This window comes from Podarcis muralis, chromosome 3, assembly GCF_964188315.1.
Source record: "Podarcis muralis chromosome 3, rPodMur119.hap1.1, whole genome shotgun sequence".
NCBI classification, from domain to species: domain Eukaryota; kingdom Metazoa; phylum Chordata; class Lepidosauria; order Squamata; family Lacertidae; genus Podarcis; species Podarcis muralis.
Window position 1 is genome coordinate 61,092,813 of NC_135657.1, and position 24,263 is coordinate 61,117,075.

At 43.4% G+C, this 24,263-nt stretch overlaps 1 protein-coding gene across 1 annotated transcript; it reads left to right on the forward strand.

The window, feature by feature from the left end:
* The first annotated feature begins 787 nt into the window (after positions 1–787).
* IFNGR1 (interferon gamma receptor 1) lies at positions 788–18,690 on the forward strand. The gene is made up of 7 exons (XM_028723534.2): positions 788–983; positions 5,955–6,069; positions 6,225–6,394; positions 9,317–9,486; positions 12,049–12,229; positions 13,694–13,815; positions 15,504–18,690. The coding sequence occupies exons 1-7, from the start codon at positions 896–898 to the stop codon at positions 15,936–15,938; spliced, it is 1,281 nt and encodes a 426-aa protein (XP_028579367.2). The 5' UTR covers positions 788–895; the 3' UTR covers positions 15,939–18,690.
* Positions 18,691–24,263: the final 5,573 nt, after the last annotated feature.

A 24,263-nucleotide genomic window follows, 5' to 3' on the forward strand; every position in this document is an offset into this window, starting at 1 on the left:
CTGAATCAGAACAAAAGCCTATCTAGTCCAGCATTCTGCTTCCACTACCACCTTTCAGTGTTTTTGGCCAGTGTTGGAAGTTAAAGTTATGACTGAGTGATGCGATGCAGAAAATTCTAGGGTCACACAGAAAGTCAAGAGCATATCAAAAGTGTAAAATGAACTAGGATGTGTTTTCTTTAGTCAATGTCGCAGGAACTTACTGTTTCACTTTGAAACTGTATTGTGCATACCTGTATGTGAGCCTATAGTTTTTCCTGTAGTTTCAGACAATGGAGAAGGAACCTTGTGATTTATTTTGAGGGGACTCCCCGCTTCATTTTGAGGCTGTCTTTTTTGTTTGGTTGCCGATAAATGTGAACGCTCACGAAATCCAGAATTTTAGTGTAGCCATGATTGGGAATGATTTGTGCTCACACACGAAAACTTAAGAAAGGGTGACTCTGTTTGACCTTTTGCTCTAGCTATTGTGAGGTCAACACAAATCACCACCACAAATGCTCTTCAGATTAGATACATTGCTTTTTAGCAACTTAACATTTAGCTGATCCAAGCATGGGCATTGGATAAGCTCTGTTGCTTGAAGTGTCCACGTCTTGCTCACATCAACTCTCTTGTGTGAACCAGCAAATCTTGAGGTTGCCTGGGACCGTACTATCTCAGCCAGAACAAGGGGCAGCTGCAGCTTTATTATGCTCACGCGCCTCCCCAGAGAAGGGACTCTCCAGCTGAAAAGTCCGGAGGCCGTCCCTTACCAGCCACCCCGCCCCTCCGTGGGAGCCCGGCTGGGTGGGTGGGACTTTCTCCGAGGGAGCGGCTCCAGCAGCGGAAGTGCGGAGGCGGCCAACGGTGCTTTTCGCCCTGCCGCGGTTTGTTGTGGTTCGGGGTGAGGAAAATGGGGCCGGCGGAGCTCCTGGTCGCCCTGGCGGTCTTGCCGTGGGCCTTCCGCGGCGGGTCTGGCGCGCTGGCACTGCCGGAGAAAGGTACCGTGGGAGGGGAACGGGTCCGGGTTCGGCCTCTTCCTGAAGCGAGGCGCCGCCAGAGCCTGGCGCATTGTTCAGCGCGGCTGGCTCCGCGAATTCGACTCTTAGGGATTCCTGGATTAAGAGGCCTGGGCTATGGGTTTAGGATCTGGTTTCCGGAATGAATTTTCCGGTATGCCAAAGCTCGGTTGGTTCAGAGCTGGTCATTTTTGCTCGCTCCTGGTCTTGGCAGCGGCGCGCCTTCTCCACGCTTCCCTCTTTGGATTTTACGCACGTATGTTAAGTATTTCGAAGGAGGCATCATCTCTAGTTACTGATCGTTGCAAAGTCGACCGGGCACTTTGAAACACACGGGAAAGCCCCCCTTTGAAACCGGCCCATTCGTAATGGGCTGCCCAAAAAATATGGGGACACTTTTTATCCGTGTCAAATTTATTTATTCATTGCGTTTTTATATGCCGCATGTTGTGTGCGCGCCGTTCATGTACCCTGGTATCAGGTATGCACGAAAGACTTATTATGCCCATCCCAACGCCATTCTAGGATTTCGAGTGAGTCAAGGTTTGTTAGAACTGATTGTGAGGCCTCAAATCCGTACAGCCGAATACAGTACTAAGTTGATCTGCCTTGCCAGCCAGCACTGCATTTACTTCCCACATACCGTCAAATATGCAGCTAGTGCTTCCAGGTCACAGAGTTTTAAGTGACTTTAGACCCCTGCTTGTGTTTGGCTCTTCTGTAAGGCTTTGTGATTTGGAAAATGTTTGTGATTTTCTTTTTTCATCCTGTATTGCACTATAGAAGAAGTAGGTTCTCTGGTGCTTATTCATACAAGGAAGTAGATAAGGAAGTTGATTATTGTATTTTAATATTTTGCTGGAAGCCGCCCTGAGTGGCAGGGGAAACCCAGCCAGATGGGTGGGGTATAAGTAATAAATTATTATTTATTATTAGAGTTAAGCAACATGGCATAAGCAGATTTACTTAAGTTACAGTAAATATGCCACATAGCATGTGAGTTGTATGCCCAAGTGTGTTGCCTGGATTTTTGTTGCTATAGGTGAGGCAATTTTCAGTCAGAAACTTCCACAACTCAGAAGATCTCCTTTTGCTGTGCTGTTCCACAATGAAGCATTCTGTGATAAATTCCCAGTTCATGCAGATTCTACATTGTATTTTTTTAAATAAAAGTATTTATCTACCGCTGTGTCATGTATCACAACAGTTTACAACAATATAAAAGCATACAATAAATCCATTAAAAAAATACTGTGGAACAAAGGAGTTGGTTAGTGCCCAATGTTAACTGTGTGCTCACACTCAAACTAGCACACAATAACCTGCAAGGGGTCTGTGACTGAATTGTGAGAAGTTTTTGCCAAAAGGCCACACCCAGTGGCTTCTTTTATTAGTTTTCCAATTATAACCCAATTATACAATACCAAATAGTTCCAAATTAATACAGTTTCATTAAAGTGAGAACTCTTAAATTGGGACAGGGCCAGTCATGGAAGTCAAATGTTGTGTCCAGCGTAATATATTTCAGTGCTATTCTTTTTGTTATTAAGTGAACTTACCCTTTAGTTTATTTACAAATGCCCCAAGTCCTAAATTTTTCAGCCATGCATATTTTTATTGTGATATGGCCTTTAGCACTGTATTTGCTGTGGATTTTTTGCTCCCAAACTGGCCGTGCAAAAGGCTGTTAGTGCTTAGGTATGAATCATTAGGTATATCAGTGTGATATTATGTCACCCTTTGTCATAGCTGTCAACATTTCCCCTTTTTTAAGGGAAATTCCCTTATTCCGAATAGGATTCCTCGCAAGAAAAGGGAAAAGTTGACAGCTATGCCGTTTGTTGACCCTAATGTTTCAGACTACAGTTCCCATCAGCCACAGCTATTACAGCTGTGCTGGTTGGGCTGATGGGAGTAGTAGTCCAAAAACACAGAGAGGGCACGACATTGTTAAAGACTATATTAGGCATATAAAGTTATAGATTAATCAGAGTAACACCTGGGTTTGTTTGCTCATGATGGTGCATGTGATCAAGGGATACATGGGGCTACCTTTGAAGGTGACTTGGAAACTACAGAATGCGGAAACTAGACTGATGACTGGAAGCGGCCGTCGAGACCATATAACACCAGTCCTGAAAAATCTTCATTGGCTCACAGTACAATTCAAAGTGTTGGTGCTGACCTTTAAAGCCCTAAACGGCTTCAGTTCTGTATACCTTAAGGAACGTCTCCACCTCCATCATCCAGCCTGGACACTGAGGTCCAGTGCCGAGGACCTTCTGGCGGTTCCCTCGCTGTGAGAAGTGATGTTACAGGGAACCAGGCAGAGGGCCTTGTGGTAGTGGCGCCTGCCCTTTGGAACGCCCTCCCATCAGATGTCAAGGCAATAAACAACTATTTTACTTTTAAAAGACAACTGAAGGTAGATGTGCACTTTTGCTCTCTACACCTGTGCTCTGGGGGGGGGGGGGACACCACACAGTATTGATATGGGGCCTTCAGCAGTTGTACAGTTGATCCAGACAATGATAATCAATAAATCTTGCACTCTGCAAGTTAAGCACACTAGGCTGCTAAACCAACTTGTCCATAAAGGTCACTTAAAATCAGCTGGCCCTGGACCCATGAAATGAATGTAAACTCTTTATTTTTACAATACTTCTGAATTCTAAAGATATGTTATTAGTGTTAACCTATTGAAGCAGTCTGGTAAGATTTCCACACATCCTCTGTATCAGGACTCACAGGCTGCCTCTGTTCCACCAAGCAGCTTTTTGCAGTCTTTAAGACCCTCAAATTTGTCATCTGTTGTTGTTCTAATGTGCTTTTACTTTGTTAATTTTACTCATGTGGGTTTCCTACTGTGATGCCATGAGCTCTCCAAAATTTGTCAAGATTTTAATTTTTTGATGAGTGCTTCCATAGGTCTCCTGTGACACTGACTCCAAAAGATTGTTTGTGAGTCCCCAACGGCCCCACTAAATTTGATACTGTATTTAAAAAATAATACTGACTACTACTGTGATGCCACGATGTCAGTTGTGTGTGTGTGTGTGTGTGTGTGTGTGACATCTCTAAGATCCCTCAAATTTTTTATTCCATAAGAATTTAACCAGGAAGGATAAAAATTGATTTAAAATAGTGTAGTCTTTTGGAAAGAAGCTTTTAAAACTGTTCTCACCATGGCCACTTTTGCATTTGGGCTGCCATGTTCATCTTGACATACATGCTCTGAAGAATTGACTATGGTTCAAGGTGGCCTTTGGCTCTTTAGGAAGGCATGAGGAACAGATGTGGAGTAAGTATTTGAAGAGGCACTCGGGAAATCACTTGGAACTCTAGTTGCGTATTTTCTGGAAATGTGTTAGAGATCCCCAGCTTAGTATCGTTTAGCAGCTGGTGTGCTTGTAGCTGCAAAACAATTGTGTAACTCAAGTTTGGAAGGCCTCTAAGGAATAGTGGTTTACTAAAAGCTAGGAACTTTTAGCTTCACATAGTGCATCGTCCTGAGTGTGGAAAGGATATTGTCAGCTTAGCGAACTGTCCTTTTCTTCCTTTTGCTTACATTCCTGAAAAGTTTAAAAGATGGCTCCATGATACGAGATAAGTCTTATGTTGCCTGCTTTAATGAAAGGTGGATTATCTCTACAGCTAAGTAAAATGTATCTTCCCTTTTATCCAATGGAAGACGCAAAGGAACTTAAAATGTTGCACCTACATTGCACAATATGAGTGAAAACATAACTTGTGGGTGCCAGTGCAAGAGGAAGTCCTGGCTATATTTTACAGTTGTAGATGAAGCACCCTGTGGGGTTTAACAAGGGTACCCACTGTGTGCAAAAAAACCCTGCAAGGGGTCTGCCCAAATACCAGGAAGCAGCAGGAGTCAGGAGAAGTTGTATTTGTTCATGAGCTACAGAACAGCAGCTCAGCAGAGCAGGCAAGACTAAGATGCTAACCCATTTCTACTGAGCTATGGAGGGAACTACACCAAGAGAGGGGAGGGGGTGTTCCTGTCACAGACTAGACCTGTCTCTTAATGAGGAAGGCCTCACTCACTACACTAGAAGTGGCTAGACCAGGTGGCTTAGCAGGACTATACAGGATTATTACCCCTGGTTTGTCATGATGTACAGAAAGTTTTGTGGGAAGAAATTGGAAGAAAATGTTGAAATATAGGAAATAGGTAAAAACAACTAGGGAGGGAAATGAGGCTATTAAAAAGTACAATATAACTTTAAGAACAAAGTTTGGTTTCCTCCCCCCCCCCCAAAAAAAATCCATTTTTCCTCAGGTCATGTGTTTTAGATCATACGCCTGAGGTAAGGATGATCTTACAGCTGATTTTTTTGTAAAGTGCTCTGGGAGCCTCTCTCTTTCTTACTAAAAAGCAGTGTATAAATAATTTTAATTCGGGGTGGTTTTTAGTAGTTAATTCATAGTGAGGGAAGTAGCTTACCAACCTCAAGCTCTCTGTGCCACCTTGGTTCATGCAGGGTGGTACAGTTTTTGAAGGCTGGTATCATTTTTGAAGGCTGGCAGGGCTACAGTTGGTATATTTGTAGAAATTTTCAGTGGAATTAGACCTACTGACATGTGTCCTGAAATGCATAGAAAGTGGGCTGAGTGCAGGCAGGACAGACCTCCTTTGCTTCCATGCATTTGACATAAGGTCAGAATAAGCTGTAGGTGCCCATATCCTCACATGCAAACCCCTCCATCCAGATTTCAGACATAGATGTTGGACATTTCCTACATGTATAGGAATGCACATGTATGTGACATGCGGGAGGCTGCAGAAACACACAGGGCAATTCTACTGTCCACCCCACCCCTGGTGTGTTCTGTTTATATCCTTCTGCTAGAATTATAAATAGTCATTTGGTTGGCTGTTTTCAAAATTCATTTAATTCAGTTGCATCAAAGCAGTAATAACCTTTGTCTTTTCAGTGCCTTCACCAAGCAATATTGTCATAGATTCATATAATTTCAACACCTCTGTTCGGTGGGATTACAAAAGTGTGTCTTCAAAGACTCTCTTTACTGTGAGCATCCGGTGCTATGGGTAAGACTGTTTTGACTTTGTACCTCCCCCAAATGTTTGTTCGTTCAGTGCTGTCTTCTAATGAATCAGCAGATTAACAAAATAAACTTTTTTTGCAATTTTATCACACTTTGAATATGAACTTCGAATGTTTTCTTTTCTTTTGTTTTACATAGGTATGGTGACGTGGAAGTTGATAACTGTGTAAACATAACACAACACTATTGTGATATCACCCACAAGGTTGATGAGTCATGTGATACATTCTGGGTGAAGGTTAAAGCTCTTAATGGACTGCATGAATCTGACTATACATATTCAGACCGATATCATGTGTTCGAGAATGGTAAGTTGTCGTTGAAATATGTAAGGATCTTGAGTACGGGCTATCCTTTGCAATGGGGCTAGGGAATCTCCAGGCTGCAGGGCAATTGGGGGCTCACATGGGGGTTCAACTTAGCCCACAAGGTTGCAGTTTGCAGGTGCTCCTGTATTTGACATGGTCACCGGAGGCTAAGGTGGCATTTTTTTCCACTCTAGCATGTTCACCAATCAATCAATCAATCAATCAATCAAACCTGCATTAGCATACAGCCATAGCAGGATAAGACAAAAAATGCTAGAGACAAGCATGTTCACCAGCTACGATCCCTTTTGGACAAAGGTGATCTGGCCACTATACTCCTTGCTCTGGTAATTTCCAGATTGGATTACTGAAACGCGCTCTACGTGGGGCTACCCTTGATGACTCAGAAACTTCAGTTGGTCCAAAAGGCAGCAACCAGATTACTGACTGGGGTTCCATTTAGATCTCATACAACTGTGTTTTAAAACAGTTGAAGTGGTTCCCAGTTTGTTTCTGGGCCCAATTCAAGGGGCACTCACATTGCTGTTTAAAGCCCTAAACAACTCAGGCCCCCAATATCTGAAAGACTGTCTCCTTCCCTACAGACCCTCTATGGTGCTGAGACCAGGCGGAAAAGGCCCTCTTGGTAGTTCTAAGGCTGGGGGGGGGGCAGGAAAGGGCTTTCTGTGTGGCAGCCCCTAAGCTGTGGAACTACCTACCCACACAGGTGTGCCTCACACCTTCATTGTATTGTTTAAACACCTGCACCTACAGGTGTTTTCAGGACCCACATTATTTTTATGGTTGTGGATTGTTTTAAATTGTCCGTAATGTTCTTTTAATGTTGTAACCCATCCTGGGACGTTAAGGTGAAGGGTGGGTGGTACTACTACTGTTATTGTTATTGTTATTATTTTCCCCAAACCACACCTAGCCACACATCAACTGTTACTGATTATGCCAGCTGAAGGGCAGACAGTCAGGGTTTAATACTTCACTGGTTGTCAAGTTCCCAGCAGGGAGCAAGATCACAGAGCAGGATTAAATCTAGTTATAGGTAGGTAGCCGTGTTGGCCTGCTGTAGTCAAAATAAAATAAAATAAAATTCCTTCCAGTAGCACCTTAGAGACCAACTAAGTTTGTTATTGGTATGAGCTTTTATTGGTATCTGAAGAAGTGTGCATGCACACAAAAGCTCATACCAATAACAAACTTACCATAGTTGGTCTCTAAGGTGCTACTGGAAGGAAGTTTTTTATCAGGATTAAATCATCATTAATCTGAGTGACAATTAAAGCCAGTGCTTTTTTTCTAGAAAAATAGGTGCCGGTACTCACCATGAAGTTGTTACAGTAAGTGCCACACTTTTTTAACAACAAAAGTGCCAGTACTGGGTACCCTGAAAATAATAATAATTTATTTATACCCCACCCATCTGACTGGTCTTCCCCAGCCACTCTGGGTGGTTTCCAACAAAATATTAAAATACAGCACTGATTGTCTGAAAGCAGCTCTTGTACACAACCTTTTTGAAAGAGACTTCTGCAAAGGCTTTAAGCCTGTCCCTGCACTCCAGGTTGAGCCCCTCCAAAGGGGAGAGGCTGTCTTAAAGTCTTTTGTAAATCTCCCTCTTTTAAGTCCCCAGTCTCGGAGGCTAAGAAGCGAAGTGCAAGGTGACTTGGGAAAGGGTTTGCAAGTCTCCTTTACTCCCCTCTGAGATCAGGAACTTAAAGCGGGGAGACTCACAGAGCCCTTTGCAAGGCTTCCCTCGCTCCCCTTTTAAGCCTCCAAGCTCAGGGGCTTAAGAGTGGAGCATGGGGAGTAGGCCTGGGTGATATATTGATTTATTGCCCAGGACCAGTATGAGGAGCAGACCACGATGTTGGTTTGACTTAGCGGTATATCGCTGGTGAGTCCCTCTGCTAGCAGCGTCCACTGGAGGGAGTCAAGAGTTCCTTCCTCAAGCGGGCACAGCTTGTTCCTCCCTCTGCATCTTTAAACTGCTCAACTGAGGAGTGTGTAGCTGCCCTTGCCTCGGTTGAGCAGTTAAAGGAGCCCCCAGCCTGGCACTGTCTCCTGCAAGCCAGCGGTGGGTTAGAGGCTCTGAAACTGCTCCGCTGAGGGGAGCGCAGTTGCCACTCCTCAGTTGAGCAGTTTAACACCCCCCCCCCCATCTGAGACAGCCCCGGTGCTCTCGCAGCTCGCACAAGAATGGCAAGAGCATCAGGGCTGTTTTAACTGCTCGCTGTGGGGAGCAGCAACCCTCTCTCCTCAGCTGAGCAGCGCAAACAAGTTGCGTTGTCCCAGTCTGCAAGCCTGGGTGAAACTGCCTCAGCTCTTGCCAGCGCATCTTGTTTTTTCAGCATCCTGGTATATCGCCAAACCCCACAGTGTTTGGCTGGCGATACACCATGATGTCGAAAAGCTGATATCGCCCAGCCCTAAGGGGGAGATGTGTGTAGCACAGGTGAGCAGCCTATGACAAATAGTACCTGCCTCCAATTAAAATAGCTTTGTTAATGCTCCAATTATGATTCATGTGGGATAGCTTCACAATTTCCATACTGAATATCATCACAGGTTGTTGATTCTCTCTATTGATTATCACTTTAATTACTTCTGTAGTACTTCACAGAGTTAAAAAAAAGTATAGTTGTTATTCTTGCAGCACAGCACTTTGAGGTATATTAAGAGAGTGGCATGGCCCAGGCAGCCTGATCCCTACATACAGTAGAATTTTAGCCAATACAAATGGGCTGAGGGTTGCATTCTGTCCACAAGTTGTTCACCAGATAAGATCTGATGATTCACCCATACTGCTTCAATACGCTGATAAATATTTAAAGTTCTCTGTAGCTAACTTTCTTGCATTGCAGTACTGTGAACTGTTTGATATTAATAGGAAAAGTTTAACTGTTTCAGGCCGAATAGCACCACCAAAATTTAATATCTACATTGAGAATCATCTAATAATAGTTGATACTGAAGTTCCTCTCACTCCATATGGCAAGAAGTTCCCACTTACTTTAAGGGCAAACATCACAGACTTCACCTCCAGAGTGTTCCTTTGGGAAAAAGGACACCCGAAAAAGGTATATTTAAGACTATCAACTTCTCTCCCTAATGTAGAGGCTGTTTTTGATGTGATGCTCAGAGAACAATTTCAGCATAGTTCTGATGAGCTTCAGTTCTCCAGCAGGCACATGAAGTATATTCCACACATTTTTTAGGAAACTGGAAGTTGCCTAATGGCTGGACTTCTGGGTATGCTTTGTTTCCTGTTTCCTGCTGTATACTTCATATTCTTGAGCTGTGAAGGGACATCCTGTTTTTCTTCTTGATATTAGCATGGGGAAGGTAAAGGCCTGAAAAAAAATGTGTTTCTTTCAAAGTGTGTGCTTGCTTCTCTCAATCTACAAGTGTACCACTGATAGCACTATTTCCCCTTAAGGGCATAGTTGGCAAGATTTCTTTTTGATAAGTGCTGCAAACCTCAACAACATAAATTCACTTTTGACCTGTTCATTTATGCTGAAGCACTGACAGTTTTGCAATGGCAGTTGGAATTCTTTACCCAAGTCATTCCTGTTGCTTACTGTGTTCAGAATCTGTGTGTGTGTCTCTGAATCAGGAGTACTGCATAGAGATTTTAATGGACAATCTCATGTGCCCTAAGACTGTTCAATGTGCTACTCATCACAGCAAGACAATTGAAAACAATACATTGAAAACAATTTATGTTAAACGGGTTTCTAAGTATTGTGTACATTAGGGTACAGTTAAAGTTTCAGTTTCCACATTTTTTTCAAGAAACAAAGCTTTATCTCTTAGAGTACTGATGGTTTTATTGTGCTACAGCAGTAACAATAGTATATAGTGTCTTTTAAAATAAGGTAGTAATTTACCACACCCACACCAACACACACCTACCTTACAATTTAAGAGAAGAAATCACCAGGGAGGAATAGATTTGTGAAAATTATGTAGGATCCAGCTGCATATTGCCACTGAAGACCTGGGGCAGTGCTTCCACATTGGATTAGAATAAAGGTTAAGGTAAAGGTACGGCTGACCATTAGGTCCAGTTGCGGACGAGTCTGGGGTTGCACACTCATCTCGCTCTATATGCCGAGGGAGCCGGCATTTGTCTGCAGACAGCTTCCAGGTCATGTGGCCAGCATGACTAAGCCGCTTCTGGCGAACAAGAGCAGCACACGGAAATGCTGTTTACCTTCCCACTGGAGCGGTTCCTATTTATCTACTTGCACTTTGACGTGCTTCCGAACTGCTAGGTTGGCAGGAGCAGGGACTGAGCAACAGGAGCTCACCCCGTTGCAGGGATTCGAACTACCGACCTTCCGATCGACAAGCCCTAGGCTCAGTGGTTTAGACTACAGCACCACCCACGTCCCTCTGGATTAGAATAATGAGCACTAAAGAATGAAAATGGGGGGAAGCAGAGAAAGAAAGGAACTTGGTGAGGAAGAGAGTGCTAGCAAAATGTTGGGAACGAGTAGGGTCACATTGTGAGAGAAAAGACAAAACAAAGGACAAGAGAATGCAGGCACTTAGAAGCAAAGAGCAAAAGTTTAAAATGAATGTAATAATGAAAGAGGAGCCAGTAAAGAAGACAAAAGTGGTCAGTCCAAGATGGGCAAAATGAGTAGCAGATTTAAAAACTCAAGATAGAGGGTGGAGAAGAGAATTAAGCATGGCTGGGGAGGGAATTAGGCAAGCTTGATGCTTTAAGTAATAGAGGCAGCATAAAATCAGTGTAAACCAATGTTTTAGTTGAAGGAGGAGAAAGAACTGAATGAAATTTGGAAATATTCAACAAAAGCAAAAGTCAGGATAATGTAATGGTAAAGAAGAAAAGACAGGAATTTCTGTCTCTTTTTTAAATAGACTTTTAAAAAGAGACAGTAATAATGGAACTAAAGAGGAGGAGCGGTAAAGAGGAGGAACTATAAAGTTGATATATATTTCTTAGTTATTTCATTTGAAACAGTTGGGGGGCAGGGCGGAATCCCAATATGTATTTTCAGATATCTAGGTATATGCCCCACAATATGTTGGTCATTGATCTAAAGATACCACAAGTCTCTTGTTCTAACACTGTGAGGCTAAATCAGTGTTTCAGTCAAAGAGAAGACAGTTGATGAGAAACAATAACATGGTTCTGTTACTCAGAAAACCCCCAATAGCTTTTAAGAGCACAAAGAGGGATGCTGCATAATGAAATAGCAATGAGGTTAGAGGGAAAGGAAGAATGTGGACCAGGACCCTGATTAGTTGAAACACCACTGACACGGAAGTAGGAATGGAGGTGGAGGGGAGGACAGAGAAAAGGGGGAAATGAGAAAATTGATTGCATCGTGTTAGGAACAGGGAAGTAAACCACATACTGTATAAATCATGCAGTGTGGAAACAGAAATGGATAATCTGACTAATTCTAAGAACATGGAAAGAAAAATCTGGTTGTATCATGGAGCCCGTAAGAAAGGCTTTTTCTACTCTGCAAATCTTCAGTAGCAAATTTGGTTGTTAGTAGGCAGCGTTTAAATCAGCTGGCAGCCCCCTTCCTGTTTCCTTGCATATATTGTATTTACATAAACAAGTGTAACTTTTTTAAAAAGTTTTTTCTTATTTACAGCGTCAAAAATTTGAGGCAGAGGACACATTATGTAGTGACACATCATGTACCATATCTATTCAAGTTCCTCCTTCGGAAAGCTTGTATTGTTTTTCAGTTCAAGGATTTTCAGAAGAGTTTGCCATTCAGAGTGAAGAATCTGAAGAGAGGTGTATTGACATTCCTCCTAAACACTCATCAGGTAAATAAGTTAATTCTTCATTATTTTGAAAGCCTCATAATCTGCAGAGCAGAGGATCATACAGAGGCACCAGGACAGGGGTGGGGAACCTTTACGGCTCTATGGGCCACAGTCTTAACAAAATCTGCCTCATAAACCAAATTGGACAGGTTGGCAAGTCGGCTACCGTTTAGTCATCTGCCATCATTGTGATGTCACATGATTGACTGGCTGGGGGTAGACTGCAGCCTCCACATCTTTGCAAAAGCAGCCTCTTTCCTCCTTTATTTAGAAGTAACCACCACTGAATTCAATGGTTACCATGGTCACTCAGTTTCATAATTTGGAGTAGAGGAGGATCACAACTTTCACAGGGGTTAGGTTCGGAGATTGTACATATAGTCAAAACTGTGTGTAGCTAGAACAACCCTGGAATCGCTCCCACCTGACCATCCCTGCCTTTTGAGTGATGGCACACTGTGCAGGTCTTGCCTGCAATGCCAGGAGCCTCTCAGAACCCAGTAAGCAAGGCAGAGGGCTTAAAGGTGCTTTCTGCGCCAGCACTTCTCAGCTCTGCTGTGCGTGCATTTGTGTTACCACGGGTGACCAGCCACCAGGTGCATAAAGCTGCGGTCATGCAAATTAAGTGTGTGCAAGTTGCAAGTCGACTGTACTTGCATAGTTGCCATTCTGTCTAGATTCACAGGTGCTAGTTCAGCTTTTTCTGACTGCTCCGTCTTTATAACCTCCAGCTGTTCAACTGCTGCAGTTATGGGACGGCCCACAAACACATCCAGGGAGTTCTGTGTTTCAAAATGCAGCTTCCTGGTTCCTAATTTGTGAGAGGGAACCCATGATGTCAGTCTAGCTTCTGCAGAATCGTTCTCCCACCCACACCTTCCGTAGAACTCCCTACTGATGGAAGACTGCCCCTCTCAAGCTAGAAATGCTACATACAGTAGTTGTACCCTGGTTTTCGAACAGCCTAGTTCTTGAACGTTTCAGCTCCCAAACGATCAAAACCCAGAAGTGACTGTTCCAGTTTTTGAATGTTCATTTGGAAGCTGCACGTCTGACAGGGCTTCCGCAGCTTCCGATTGCCTGCAGGAGCTTCCTGCAGCCAATCAGAAGCCATGCTTTGGTTTTCAAATGTTTTGGAAGTCGAGCGGACTTCTGGAACGGATTCCATTTGACTTCCAAGGTACGACTGTATAGATAGAATTTGTTTTAAACTCATTACATCATGCTCTCATGGATAACAGAATGTTTGTGTGTGTGAGAGAGGGGGGGGGGTCTGTCCATGTATCCAGATTGTGTACCAGGCTGTTTTATAAATAGCTCTGCGTTGCCAAGGAAGGACCTGCTAATTTACTGAAAAATATCTGTACTACTTTGAAATGTGTAGCATATGTATATGTGTGAATTAATAGTATTAGACCCAATGCCTTGTTATTGTATCAAATGTCTCTCTCTTTAATTTTGTAGATTTAACAGTGCCTATAACTGTAGGTGTTCTTGGATTTCTTCTTGGATTGGGGGGAATCCTTGCAGGAATCTACAGATGGTTTAGTAAAAAACAGAGAACAATTAAACTTCCTAAGTCTCTGGTAAGTTCTCTGTAGGAGCCTAAAGTTCTTTTCTTCATATGTTGTTGTTTAGTCATTTAGTTGTGTCCGACTCTTCGTGACCCCATGGACCAGAGCATGCCAGGCACTCCTGTCTTCCACTGCCTCCTGCAGCTTGGTCAAACTCATGCTGGTAGCTTCGAGAACACTGTCCAACCATCTCGTCCTCTGTCGTCCCCTTCTCCTTGTGCCCTCAATCTTTCCCAACATCAGGGTCTTTTCCAGGGAGTCTTCCAGGGAGGTGGCCAAAGTATTGGAGCCTCAGCTTCAGGACCTGTCCTTCCAGTGGGCTGATTTCCTTCAGAATGGAGCGGTTTGATCTTCTTGCAGTCCATGGGACTCTCAAGAGTCTCCTCCAGCACCATAATTCAGAAGCATCAGTTCTTCGGCGATCAGCCTTCTTTATGGTCCAGCTCTCACTTCCATAGATCACTACTGGGAAAACCATAGCTTTAACTATACGGACCTTTCTTCGTATATAATGTATTAATAGCTAACAGACTCAAATTTTATTTTGTTGGTTCTCTTAGAAAACTTACATACTGCTTTATAGCTTCAAGAGACTCCCAAAAAGGGTTGCAAAAGTTTTCAAAATACAGTCAATACGCAATTATAATATTATGCACTATGCAGCATTTGGTAGAACACATTGAGCAAGCCAGGCATAGGCAAACTCGGCCCTCCAAATGTTTTGGGACTACAATTCCCATCATCCCTGACCACTGGTCCTGTTAGCTAGGGATGATGGGAGTTGTAGTCCCAAAACATCTGGAGGGCCGAGTTTGTCTATGCCTGGAGTAAGCGAGGACTGCTTTCTTCCTAATAACCTCTGCTGTTCAGGCCCAAAGCTGAAAAAAAACCTTCCGCTGCTGGTATAAAACGTTTTGACGCAGCACTGACAAAAATGCCGGGCCCGAGTGACTATTAGATGATAGCAACAGTGTTCACAATGCAGTGTCCATGGCATAGCAATGCATTGTGGGGAGATTAGAAATGCTGTCAGCAAGTTCAGCCACATGGGGCCCTGTGCACATCTTGGTCCCTGTGGTGCCTGACACAACCTGGCAGTATTAGTAGTCAAAAGCAAAGGCCTCCACAGCCAGATTCACTGGTGTGGTGACCATTTTAACTTTTATGGCATTTATCCCACTTTTTTGTTTTAAATATCCAAATACACATTTATGTTCAAATGATGAATAAAAGATTGCAATGCATCATATCAATTTAAGCAAAACATAAGATTGAGTATTTTATCTTGAAATCTCATATTCCAGTGATTTATGAACTCCCATCTTTCAGTAAGCTTATGGATTACTTGGATTTCCTTACTTCTCTTACAATTTTTATAGGGCTTATAACTAAACATGGGAGCTGTATGACAAATTTATCACATATTTTATTATGACTTATTTGTGTTGGACCGGATTATTATATTTTGCTCTTTCTTCAGCTTGTAAACTGCCTTGTGCATAGCAATATAGAAAGGCGGTATAACAATTAAAAATGAAATGAAATGAAGGACAGGGAAGAAGCTGGAAGATGAGCAAACTGATGCACTCCCATGTGTTCATGCATGCTAAAACGGATGAGAAATGGGCTGTGTGTTATCTTTTGTTTCCAAGGAATATAACTTGCCACTAATTTTTTCATTTCCTTTCTCGTTTCTTAAGGCTGCTGTGGTAAGAAACATGAACCCAGTCAACTTTGACCCCAGACCAGAAGGCAGACATGCTGTTCTTGTAACTGAACCAGACATTAAGTCAGAGTTGGATCCCTCAGGAGAGACCACTGGCCTCAGTGACTCTGACCAAGAAGCAGATACACTTCACTCTCAGAGAACTTCAAGTCTCCATGAAGGCATTATTGTGGAAATCTCTGAAGGTGAACAAAGCGCCGAAGGGAATGGAAATTATTTTAGAGACGTCAGTGGCCAAGAAGAGATGTGTAGCTGTGTTCCAAATCTGGATCTTCCCAATGCAGATGTGGAACAACCCACACTCCCAGATAGCTGCAGAAACATTTCTGGTTATGACAGGCGTTGGCTTCCTCCTGGTGTGGAAGAATGGCTGCAAACACAGAGTTCCAGTGACACGCCAGAAGCCTAAGAGGTCCGTTTCTCAATCTGAGAACATTGAAAAAAAGAGAGAGAGAGAAGCAATTACTTTTGACTGTCACAAATATCCATTGTAAAGGTTTATAAGCACGTAGGCTTATCTGAAGTATTCTGCTATGAATTTGAAGAATTGTAGAGTTGGAAGGAAGCCTGAGGGTCAACTGGTCCAACACCCTGCAATGCAAGAATCATAATCTTTTGCTACCCCCACTGTGGGAAGCAATATGCTTTTTTGAATACTGGCTGCAGGAAACCTCAGGATGTGAAATGCTGCTGTGTTTCAGGCCCTGGTTGTGTGCTTCCTGTAGGCATCTGCTTGGCCAACTAACTGTGAGAACAGCATTCAGACCTAGATGGATCACTTGCTGCAATTTTTTACTTCTCATAATGTATGTCTTTATGATGTGAAATTTGAAACTATGATTTCCCAATCCTACAAAAGGTATGTTGCAAGCTAACACTCACATATTTAAGAGTAAGCCACACTGAATCTCTTACTTCAAAGAAGACCTGACAGTTTTATTATAACCAAAGACTTAGTTTAACTCTACAGCTACACACACACTTCTAGAGAAGGGCTTCCGCTAACTTTTCTAATAATAGCTATATAGATACAGTTAAATAAGTTTCCATAAATATCCTCAAGCATTAATTTGTGCCCGCCCCACCAGCATGCTTGGGCCTTGGTCTGTGGTCAACTGATTTTAATGCCCCTCTATCTGGATACCTTCCCCTAACTGTGTAGAGAAGATCTTTTCTGGTCTAGTGTAGTTTGCTCTTCCTTTTCTTTGGACTGAGAGTTGGAACTGATAAAAACTCTCTTCGCCACATAGATGGGTGCAAATACAGGTCACATCCCTTGCGACTTCAAAGCCTGTGAGCTACAGCCATGTATAAAATGAAGTGTGTGTGAATTGATAGAAATTACACCCCCCCTTGTTTGTTCTCAGGTACCATGTTCACTTCTGAAAGGCATTATTATGAGCAATAGGTTCACATTAATGCATCTCCCCAAATTGCATTTTCATTTCACCCACTGGCAGGGCAGCGTTTAAAAATCTGATACTCATAACAGGACACAGCTCACTTGGAAGTGGGGGGGGGGGGGGACCTAATAGAATGACAGTAACACACCAGATGCTCCAGCCTCATAAATTAGGAAAAGATTATGCATAGCCAGCTGTACCATATAAATGCCCAGTTTTTTATACTGCACCATGACTCTTGGTGTTTATCATATGGTCTAGCATCTGGTCAGCCCTGTCCACTTCCTATATATCTGCTCTGCCTTGGGGGTTATTTATATTCAGGGCTTTCTCCCCCGTTTGTATTGTTCCTTAGTCTAGTCTACCTATAATAATACACAAATGTGGGCTGATACGGGGTGGGGGGGGCGGGCACACACCACACAATGTCAAACAGGGACTAGACAGCAAAAAAGGGGAAGCAATGCACTAACTGGCGTCACATGGGGAACTGAATAGACGGAAGTCAGAGGATTTCTGTACAGTCTCCCTTTTTACTGCAGATTCATTGCGTATGTGCAGTGCAGTATATGCTTACCCACTGCAGGAAGAGCTGCTTGACCTTCCTAAACTAATGAACTGTTCAGCAAAATCTTCATTTCTACCTGAGATTATCAAGGCGTTTTGGGGCCATCTAAATACTGTTCTGGGTTTTTGAACAACCTACAGATAGGCTGACTCTGCAGAGCCCAAGGCTGAAGCGTTCACCCATTCTGCCAGTAGTATGGTGGTGGAGATGTAACCACAGATTGGGAAGTACCTACATGGGGGGGTGGGGTGACAAGTGACCATAAGGGCCTCAGTAACTCTCTCCTGATAGGTAGGCATTCCACTACCTACCCACACAATAAACCTATGATACAGGAAGTGCACTGTTTACTCTGAATTGGCTCCATTAGCCCTCAGTGATGTCAGTGCCAAATCAGGTGGGTTATTGAGTGTTGGGGATGCTATCGCATCTACATTGTGTTGCCTGGGATCACACTGTGAGGTAGAAGCGATTCCAGTGGACAAAGGAAAATATATGCCAAAGCAACTACTGCCCGTTCAGCAACAAAAAAGTTCATCCTAGTTTCTTTACAAGTGGGTGATTAATATGGTGCCAGTTAAACTTCATGTTTGCAGTTTTTATTTTATTTCTGGTTAGTTCTCTGTTTATATCTGAAAGCCATATCTGTGGTTAGCCTAGGGTTTAGCACTGATCTGTAATGTGTGAGAGACAGCGTGGTGGAGTGGTTAAGAGAGGTGAACTCATAATCTGGTGAACCGGGTTTGCGTCTCCGCTCCTCCACATGCAGCTGCTGGGTGACCTTGGGCTAGTCACACTTCTCTGAAGTCTCTCAGCCTCACTCACCTCACAGAGTGTTTGTTGTGGGGGAGGAAGGGAAAGGACATTGTGAGCCACTTTGAGACTCCTTAGGGTAGTGATAAAGCGGGATATCAAATCCAAACTCCTCCTCCTCTTCTTTATCCCCCACCTCTCTGTCCTGTGACCAACATTAGCCACAAAGTTCTAAAAATGCTGTGTTTGAATTATGGGCATGGAACTTCTAATCCAAGTTTGTAATGTTAAAGCACTTTTGTACAGATTTGTTTTTAATTACATACATGTTTGTTATAAAAATATATGTGTGTGTCTTTATATTTCTTATTTTCATAAGTGACTGTTGGCTAGAAGGCAAAATAAACGTTCCTTCTGGAAGACACCAATTACATAAATATTTCTGCATGGAATTTGTTTTGAAATAAACTTAAAAATGCAGGCACCAAAAAGGAAGAACATCTCAGTACAACAAGATCACTAATGTAAGGGGGAAAGGATGTATAGTGATAATAAAGAGGTAAAGGTAAAGGTACCCCTGCCGGTACGGGCCAGTCTTGACAGACTCTAGGGTTGTGCGCTCATCTCACTCTATAGGCCGGGAGCCAGCGCTGTCCGCAGACACTTCCAGGTCACGTGGCCAGCATGATGAAGCTGCTCTGGCGAGCCAGCGCAGCACACGGAAACGCCGTTTACCTTCCTGCTAGTAAGCGGTCCCTATTTATCTACTTGCACCCGGGGGTGCTTTCGAACTGCTAGGTTGGCAGGCGCTGGGACCGAGCAATGGGAGCGCACCCCGCTGCGGGGATTCGAACCGCCGACCATGCGATTGGCAAGTCCTAGGCGCTGAGGCTTTTACCCACAGCGCCACCCGCGTCCCTTTATAGTGATAATAGTTCTTAGTAAATTCTGAATAAACTGGTGGGACACTCAAACAGCCTTAGTTCACTAAAAAGTTTAAATCATGGAAAAAATAATGCCAATAGATGGCACTCTTGTTCTGTGTTTTCCAGACTAGCATCTGGACAGTAATTGATTCCAGCTAAGGCAAGGAAGCTATGATTAGTTTCTGTTCTTCACAATAGCTACCTTATAGACATAATAATATGCACTAAAATTTTCTGTCTCTGTTAAATTGAAGAAATGTACTTGGGTTCTTTTTCTTTTTTAAATTATACTCAAACACTGCTCAGTATCTTATTTCCTTTTGTCACTTTATATGCCATGTAAGCCTCCTGAGCTGTGACGAAAACAGAACTGGAGATTTGGGGGGGGGGCTCTTTCCCCATCAGCAAAGTACCCTTTCGTTTGCATAGAGCTTCCATCTGTGCAGCATTTTGGAACCTTGGCAACCTAGAGGACTAGTTGCTTTGAATGTAACTATGCCAGTGGCCATTGCAAGTTTCCAAAAGACCTAGGAAGCTGCCTTCTACTGAGTCAGACCATCAGTCCATCTAGCTCAACATTGTCTACAGGATTTCAGGAGGGTCATTCCCAGTCCTGCTTGGAGGTGCTGGGGTTTGAACCTGGGGTCTTATGGATGCAAAGCACATACTCTGTCACCCTTGCCGATACAGCAGCAAGCGATTCCTTACTGTGACAGAAAAAAGGAAGAAGCCTGGGGCCACACTTCTCCATAGTTGAGAGAGATGTTCTCTCGCTGTCTCCCCGTCCCAGTATGCCATACAGGTCCAAAGGAACAATTTAGACTGAAGGACAGAGAATAGACCTCATCCATGTAGCTCCACCAGTATTGGTGTCTCCTCTGTGATTATGCCAGCTATACCCCAACACTTTAATAAGAATATACCCTGCCATGTCACAGATGTTTTAGCTGAGATTCCTGCATTGCAGGAGGAAAGTCCTTGGATGACCCACGGGATCCCTTCCAACTCCACAATTCTATAACAAGTAAGTATCTTCAGTACCTCTATAGACTTGAGATTGGGTCATGGTCATCCAGCGGAGGGGGGTTAAGAGGGGCATTTGTGCCCCCTTCCAGTTGAAAAATAATCCCGGGTTCCCAGCTTTCATCATTTTATTAAGAGGTTAAGTTTCTGGCATTGGCAGAACCGGGGATCATGCAAAATGTACAGGCATTATTCTCAATGTTGCTATGTGAGAAACTAGCCTGCTCCCCCTTTTGCAAGTTCTACTCCCCACTCCACCCCCCCTCCCAAAATACCCCTGTGGATGCCGATGAACATGGCACAGAATTTTGAATGCCTGTTGTCCTGGCATTGAGAAGCTAGTGGTCTGCTGTGCTTCATCGCTTCCCCATCACTGGTTTGGAACACAAAACATAGTTGAATAAATAATCTAGAGGCACTATCTGGTTTTGGATTTCGTTTTGGCACGCTCCCTGATGGCTCAGCAGAAGAACCCACTTAACCAGCTTGGACAAGAGCTAAGTCCTAGGCTTGGTTCTGCTCTTAGGGTTTGGTTGTCTTAGGAACAGCTTGGTTATCGGTACAATCAGCACAGTGTGATTTCTGTTATGGAACTTGCATACCTTTCCCACGGGGCTCCTAAGGTTTTAAACAGATGTTAAATGGCAGGGTGTGTCAGGCCAACTAAGGATGCCAAGGTGTAACAAGTGCTGACTTATGCCACACACCTAACTGAGAAATACAGGTGTTTTGAAGGCAAAAAATGCCACTGCTCAGTTATGGCACCACAAGTCCAGGCTTGTGCAAGGCAATTGGGGTAAGCCCATAAAACACTTTTTCCTGCAAAGGTAGGTGGGGTGGGAAAAGACTCACTGTACACTGCTAGAGTTACAAATCAAGGCTGCAAGCCTACTCTCAGGTTCGGGCAGTCTGCCTCTGAATGCCTCTTCCTGGGGAACTATAGTGGAAGAGGGCTCTTATGCTCTTGTCCTGCACAAGACAGGAGGCAGCTGGTTGGAAGCTCTGGAAAATGGGGTGCTGGACGTAGACAGGCCTTTGGTCTGATGCAGCAATCATCGAGAATTATACCTAAATTAGCAGTGATACCAAACAAAAACCGGCGAGGCGTCAACAAAAAGGAAAAGCCAATAGAATTAATCCAATAATATAACATCCTTTCAACCCAATGTATTTTTTTTCTCTCTTTTCCTGTAGAAACAGACTAGTAATCAAATAAGCCCTTGAAGTCAGAACTATATGTGGCAGTGTTCATGTGCTCTCCCTGCAATGCAATCTATGGCACCAGCTTTGGTGATGGAGGCAAATTTCGGTGCTGGGTGGGTGGAGGGTTCAGCACACGATGAGAACCTAGATACATTTTCAAGACACCAGCGTTAAAACACTCCCCCGCTTTGTGTGAGCTCTCTCCCCTTGACAGGAAGGTAACAAAATGCACAGAGGCAGCCCATGTTTCTTCACCCAGTTATGAAATGAGAACAACTATATGTGAAATCAACAAAGCGTGGAATTGACCGTCAGATCTCTCTTTATATTCAAATTTTGCTCAGTCAGGGATGGGGGAGTGAGAAAGCCAGCTCTCCCTCTCTAATTACAAGTGTGTGTCTCAATTTATCAGCTTTAAATCATTACATAATGCAGAAAGAACATAATGCATGTTTCTAGTCTATATTGAGTAATTTGGCTTGTGAGCACACTACCTGTGTCCCAGAGCCAGAGGTTGATCTCTGTGAGCTAACATGCCTGTTGCTTAGTCATGGTGTGGCTTTTAGTTAGGCCTAAGCCAAAACTAGGCACCGTTTCCAGGAATACTCGCCATTTTTGAGCAGAGCCACTTGAGTTAAGCTCAGAAACTGCATGACTCCTTTTCTCCCCCAAGTCAGGGCACCATAATTTATATATCTGGGTATCTTTCAGGTTGCAGACACAGACTCACTTTTATAGTTTCCATCATAAAATGCTAGACACAATTTTAGCTTAAAAGCCCTTCCACAGGCACACTTAAACATGAAAGTAAATACTGGGCTGTATTCAGCCAAGTCGTTACTCAGAGTTGACCCACTTATGAACCGAAGTTGTCTCCATTAACTTCAATGGGTTTACTCTGAGTAGGACTAGCATTGACTACCACCCATTGGTTATCCTACATAGAATCACAGAATTGTAGAGTTGGACGAGACACCAAAGGCCATCTAGTCCAGCCCCGAGCAATGCAGGAATCCTGCCCACAGCCATCCCTGGGTGGGCTCGAACCACCTCTGAATTTGCAGGCTGAGTTATTAGTCCTTTAAATTGTACAGTACTTTTAAGCCCTAGACAACGTGGAGCTAATATACCTAGCATGCCTCCAACCCTGTGTTAAATCAATACAACACCAATGCAGTTATCACAGACAAACTATCTGTTCATTCACACTTCATATAAATATCCCATTCCATACATCACTCTGAGCTTGGGGGGGAGGCATTCATCTTCCTCTTGCCCATTTGGCTGGTGCAAGGAGTATGTGATAACTTTACAATCAATTTGCCTTTCAAAAGAAGAAAGAACCGTTCCCAGTGAACATCTTCCTGCTTTTAATTTTGTTTTAGATTAGAATCTTTACCCTTTTCTGAGACTTTGTCCCTAATCAGGTGCAATTTAATCCACTACAAATTGATGTTATGAATAATAATAATAATAATAATAATAATAATAATAATAATAATTGCTAGAAATACTAGTCTACCTGATGTCTGTTGCATTTTCTAATTAAGCAGCTTTAAAACGAGGATAATTAAGCGTGCTTGTCTGCATGTGCCATGGCTGGAAGAGGAGTGACCCTCAGTGGCAAGACAGCAGTAGTGTACTCATTTCATAACTTTTCTCTCATCTTGATAGGGAAGACGGTCTGCTTTTCTGCTTTGTCATAGAAGGGCAGCCTGCAGGTGAATTGTCCTAACTGGATGCTGGGATGATGGTGATTAACACCTGGTCCAGGTATGGTGATGCAAATGAACCCAGACAGTAAAGTTTGCTGGGTGAAACAGATCCAGAGCATGAATCACACTGAGTCTGGCACTCAGGACTGCACACCTGTATGTATGTGCAGCACTGAAATGACAGACTGCGTCCTTGAGTATTGCTAATTACCAGTCTGGGATGGAGTGTAGATTTAATCTACCCTGACCAGGGAGGTAACAGCCTGGGTCCAGGTTACCTGTTTTTCCAGGAAGGTATAGAGTCAAACCAGATGACTACTACTTCTCCTTTGTGGCAGACACACCCGAACTAAAAGTAGTGAGATTACTTGAGCAATTTACTAGCAATTTTCCCCCTATATTGCTCTGAATAAGGGCATCTGACAAAGAACACGTAAACTGACATTTTACTTCTGGTCATTTTACACAGTAGCCAATGCACTAAAAGGTATCCATACTCTGTGCTGATGTGTTTGCTAATGTTTACGTCAGGCATGATGGAAGCTGCAGTGCAACACCATCTGGGGGGCTACACCCTCCCCCAATCTCTAGTCTAGACGACCAGATAAAATAGATACATAAGATATTTGAAAGACATCAAAAGACCATCAGAATGTACTGGTTCCTTACAAATGGCAGGAAGAATGGAAAAATGCAGTGCATGCCTACAGCCATCCAGTGTCTTTGGCTTGATTTGGTTCTAGTATATCTCAGTGAGACTAATGAGTAAAGAATTGACTAAAGTCGTTTCCAACTCCATGAAAAAACTGAGCATTCAAAAACCTGTCAAAGAATGAAGAGTGGCATTAGAATAACAGAATCATGGAATTTTAGAGTTGGAAGGTACCCTGAGTATCATCTAGTCCAGGCTTCCTCAACCTTGGCCCTCCAGATGTTTTGAGACTACAATTCCCATAATCCCTGACCACTGGTCCTGCTAGCTAGGGATCATGGGAGTTGCAGGCCAAAACCATCTGGAGGGCCGAGGCTGAGGAAGCCTGATCTAGTCCAATCCCCTGAAATGCAGGAATATGCAACTGCCCCATATGGGGATCAAACCTGCAACCTTGGTATTATCAGCACCATGGTCTAACCGACTGAACT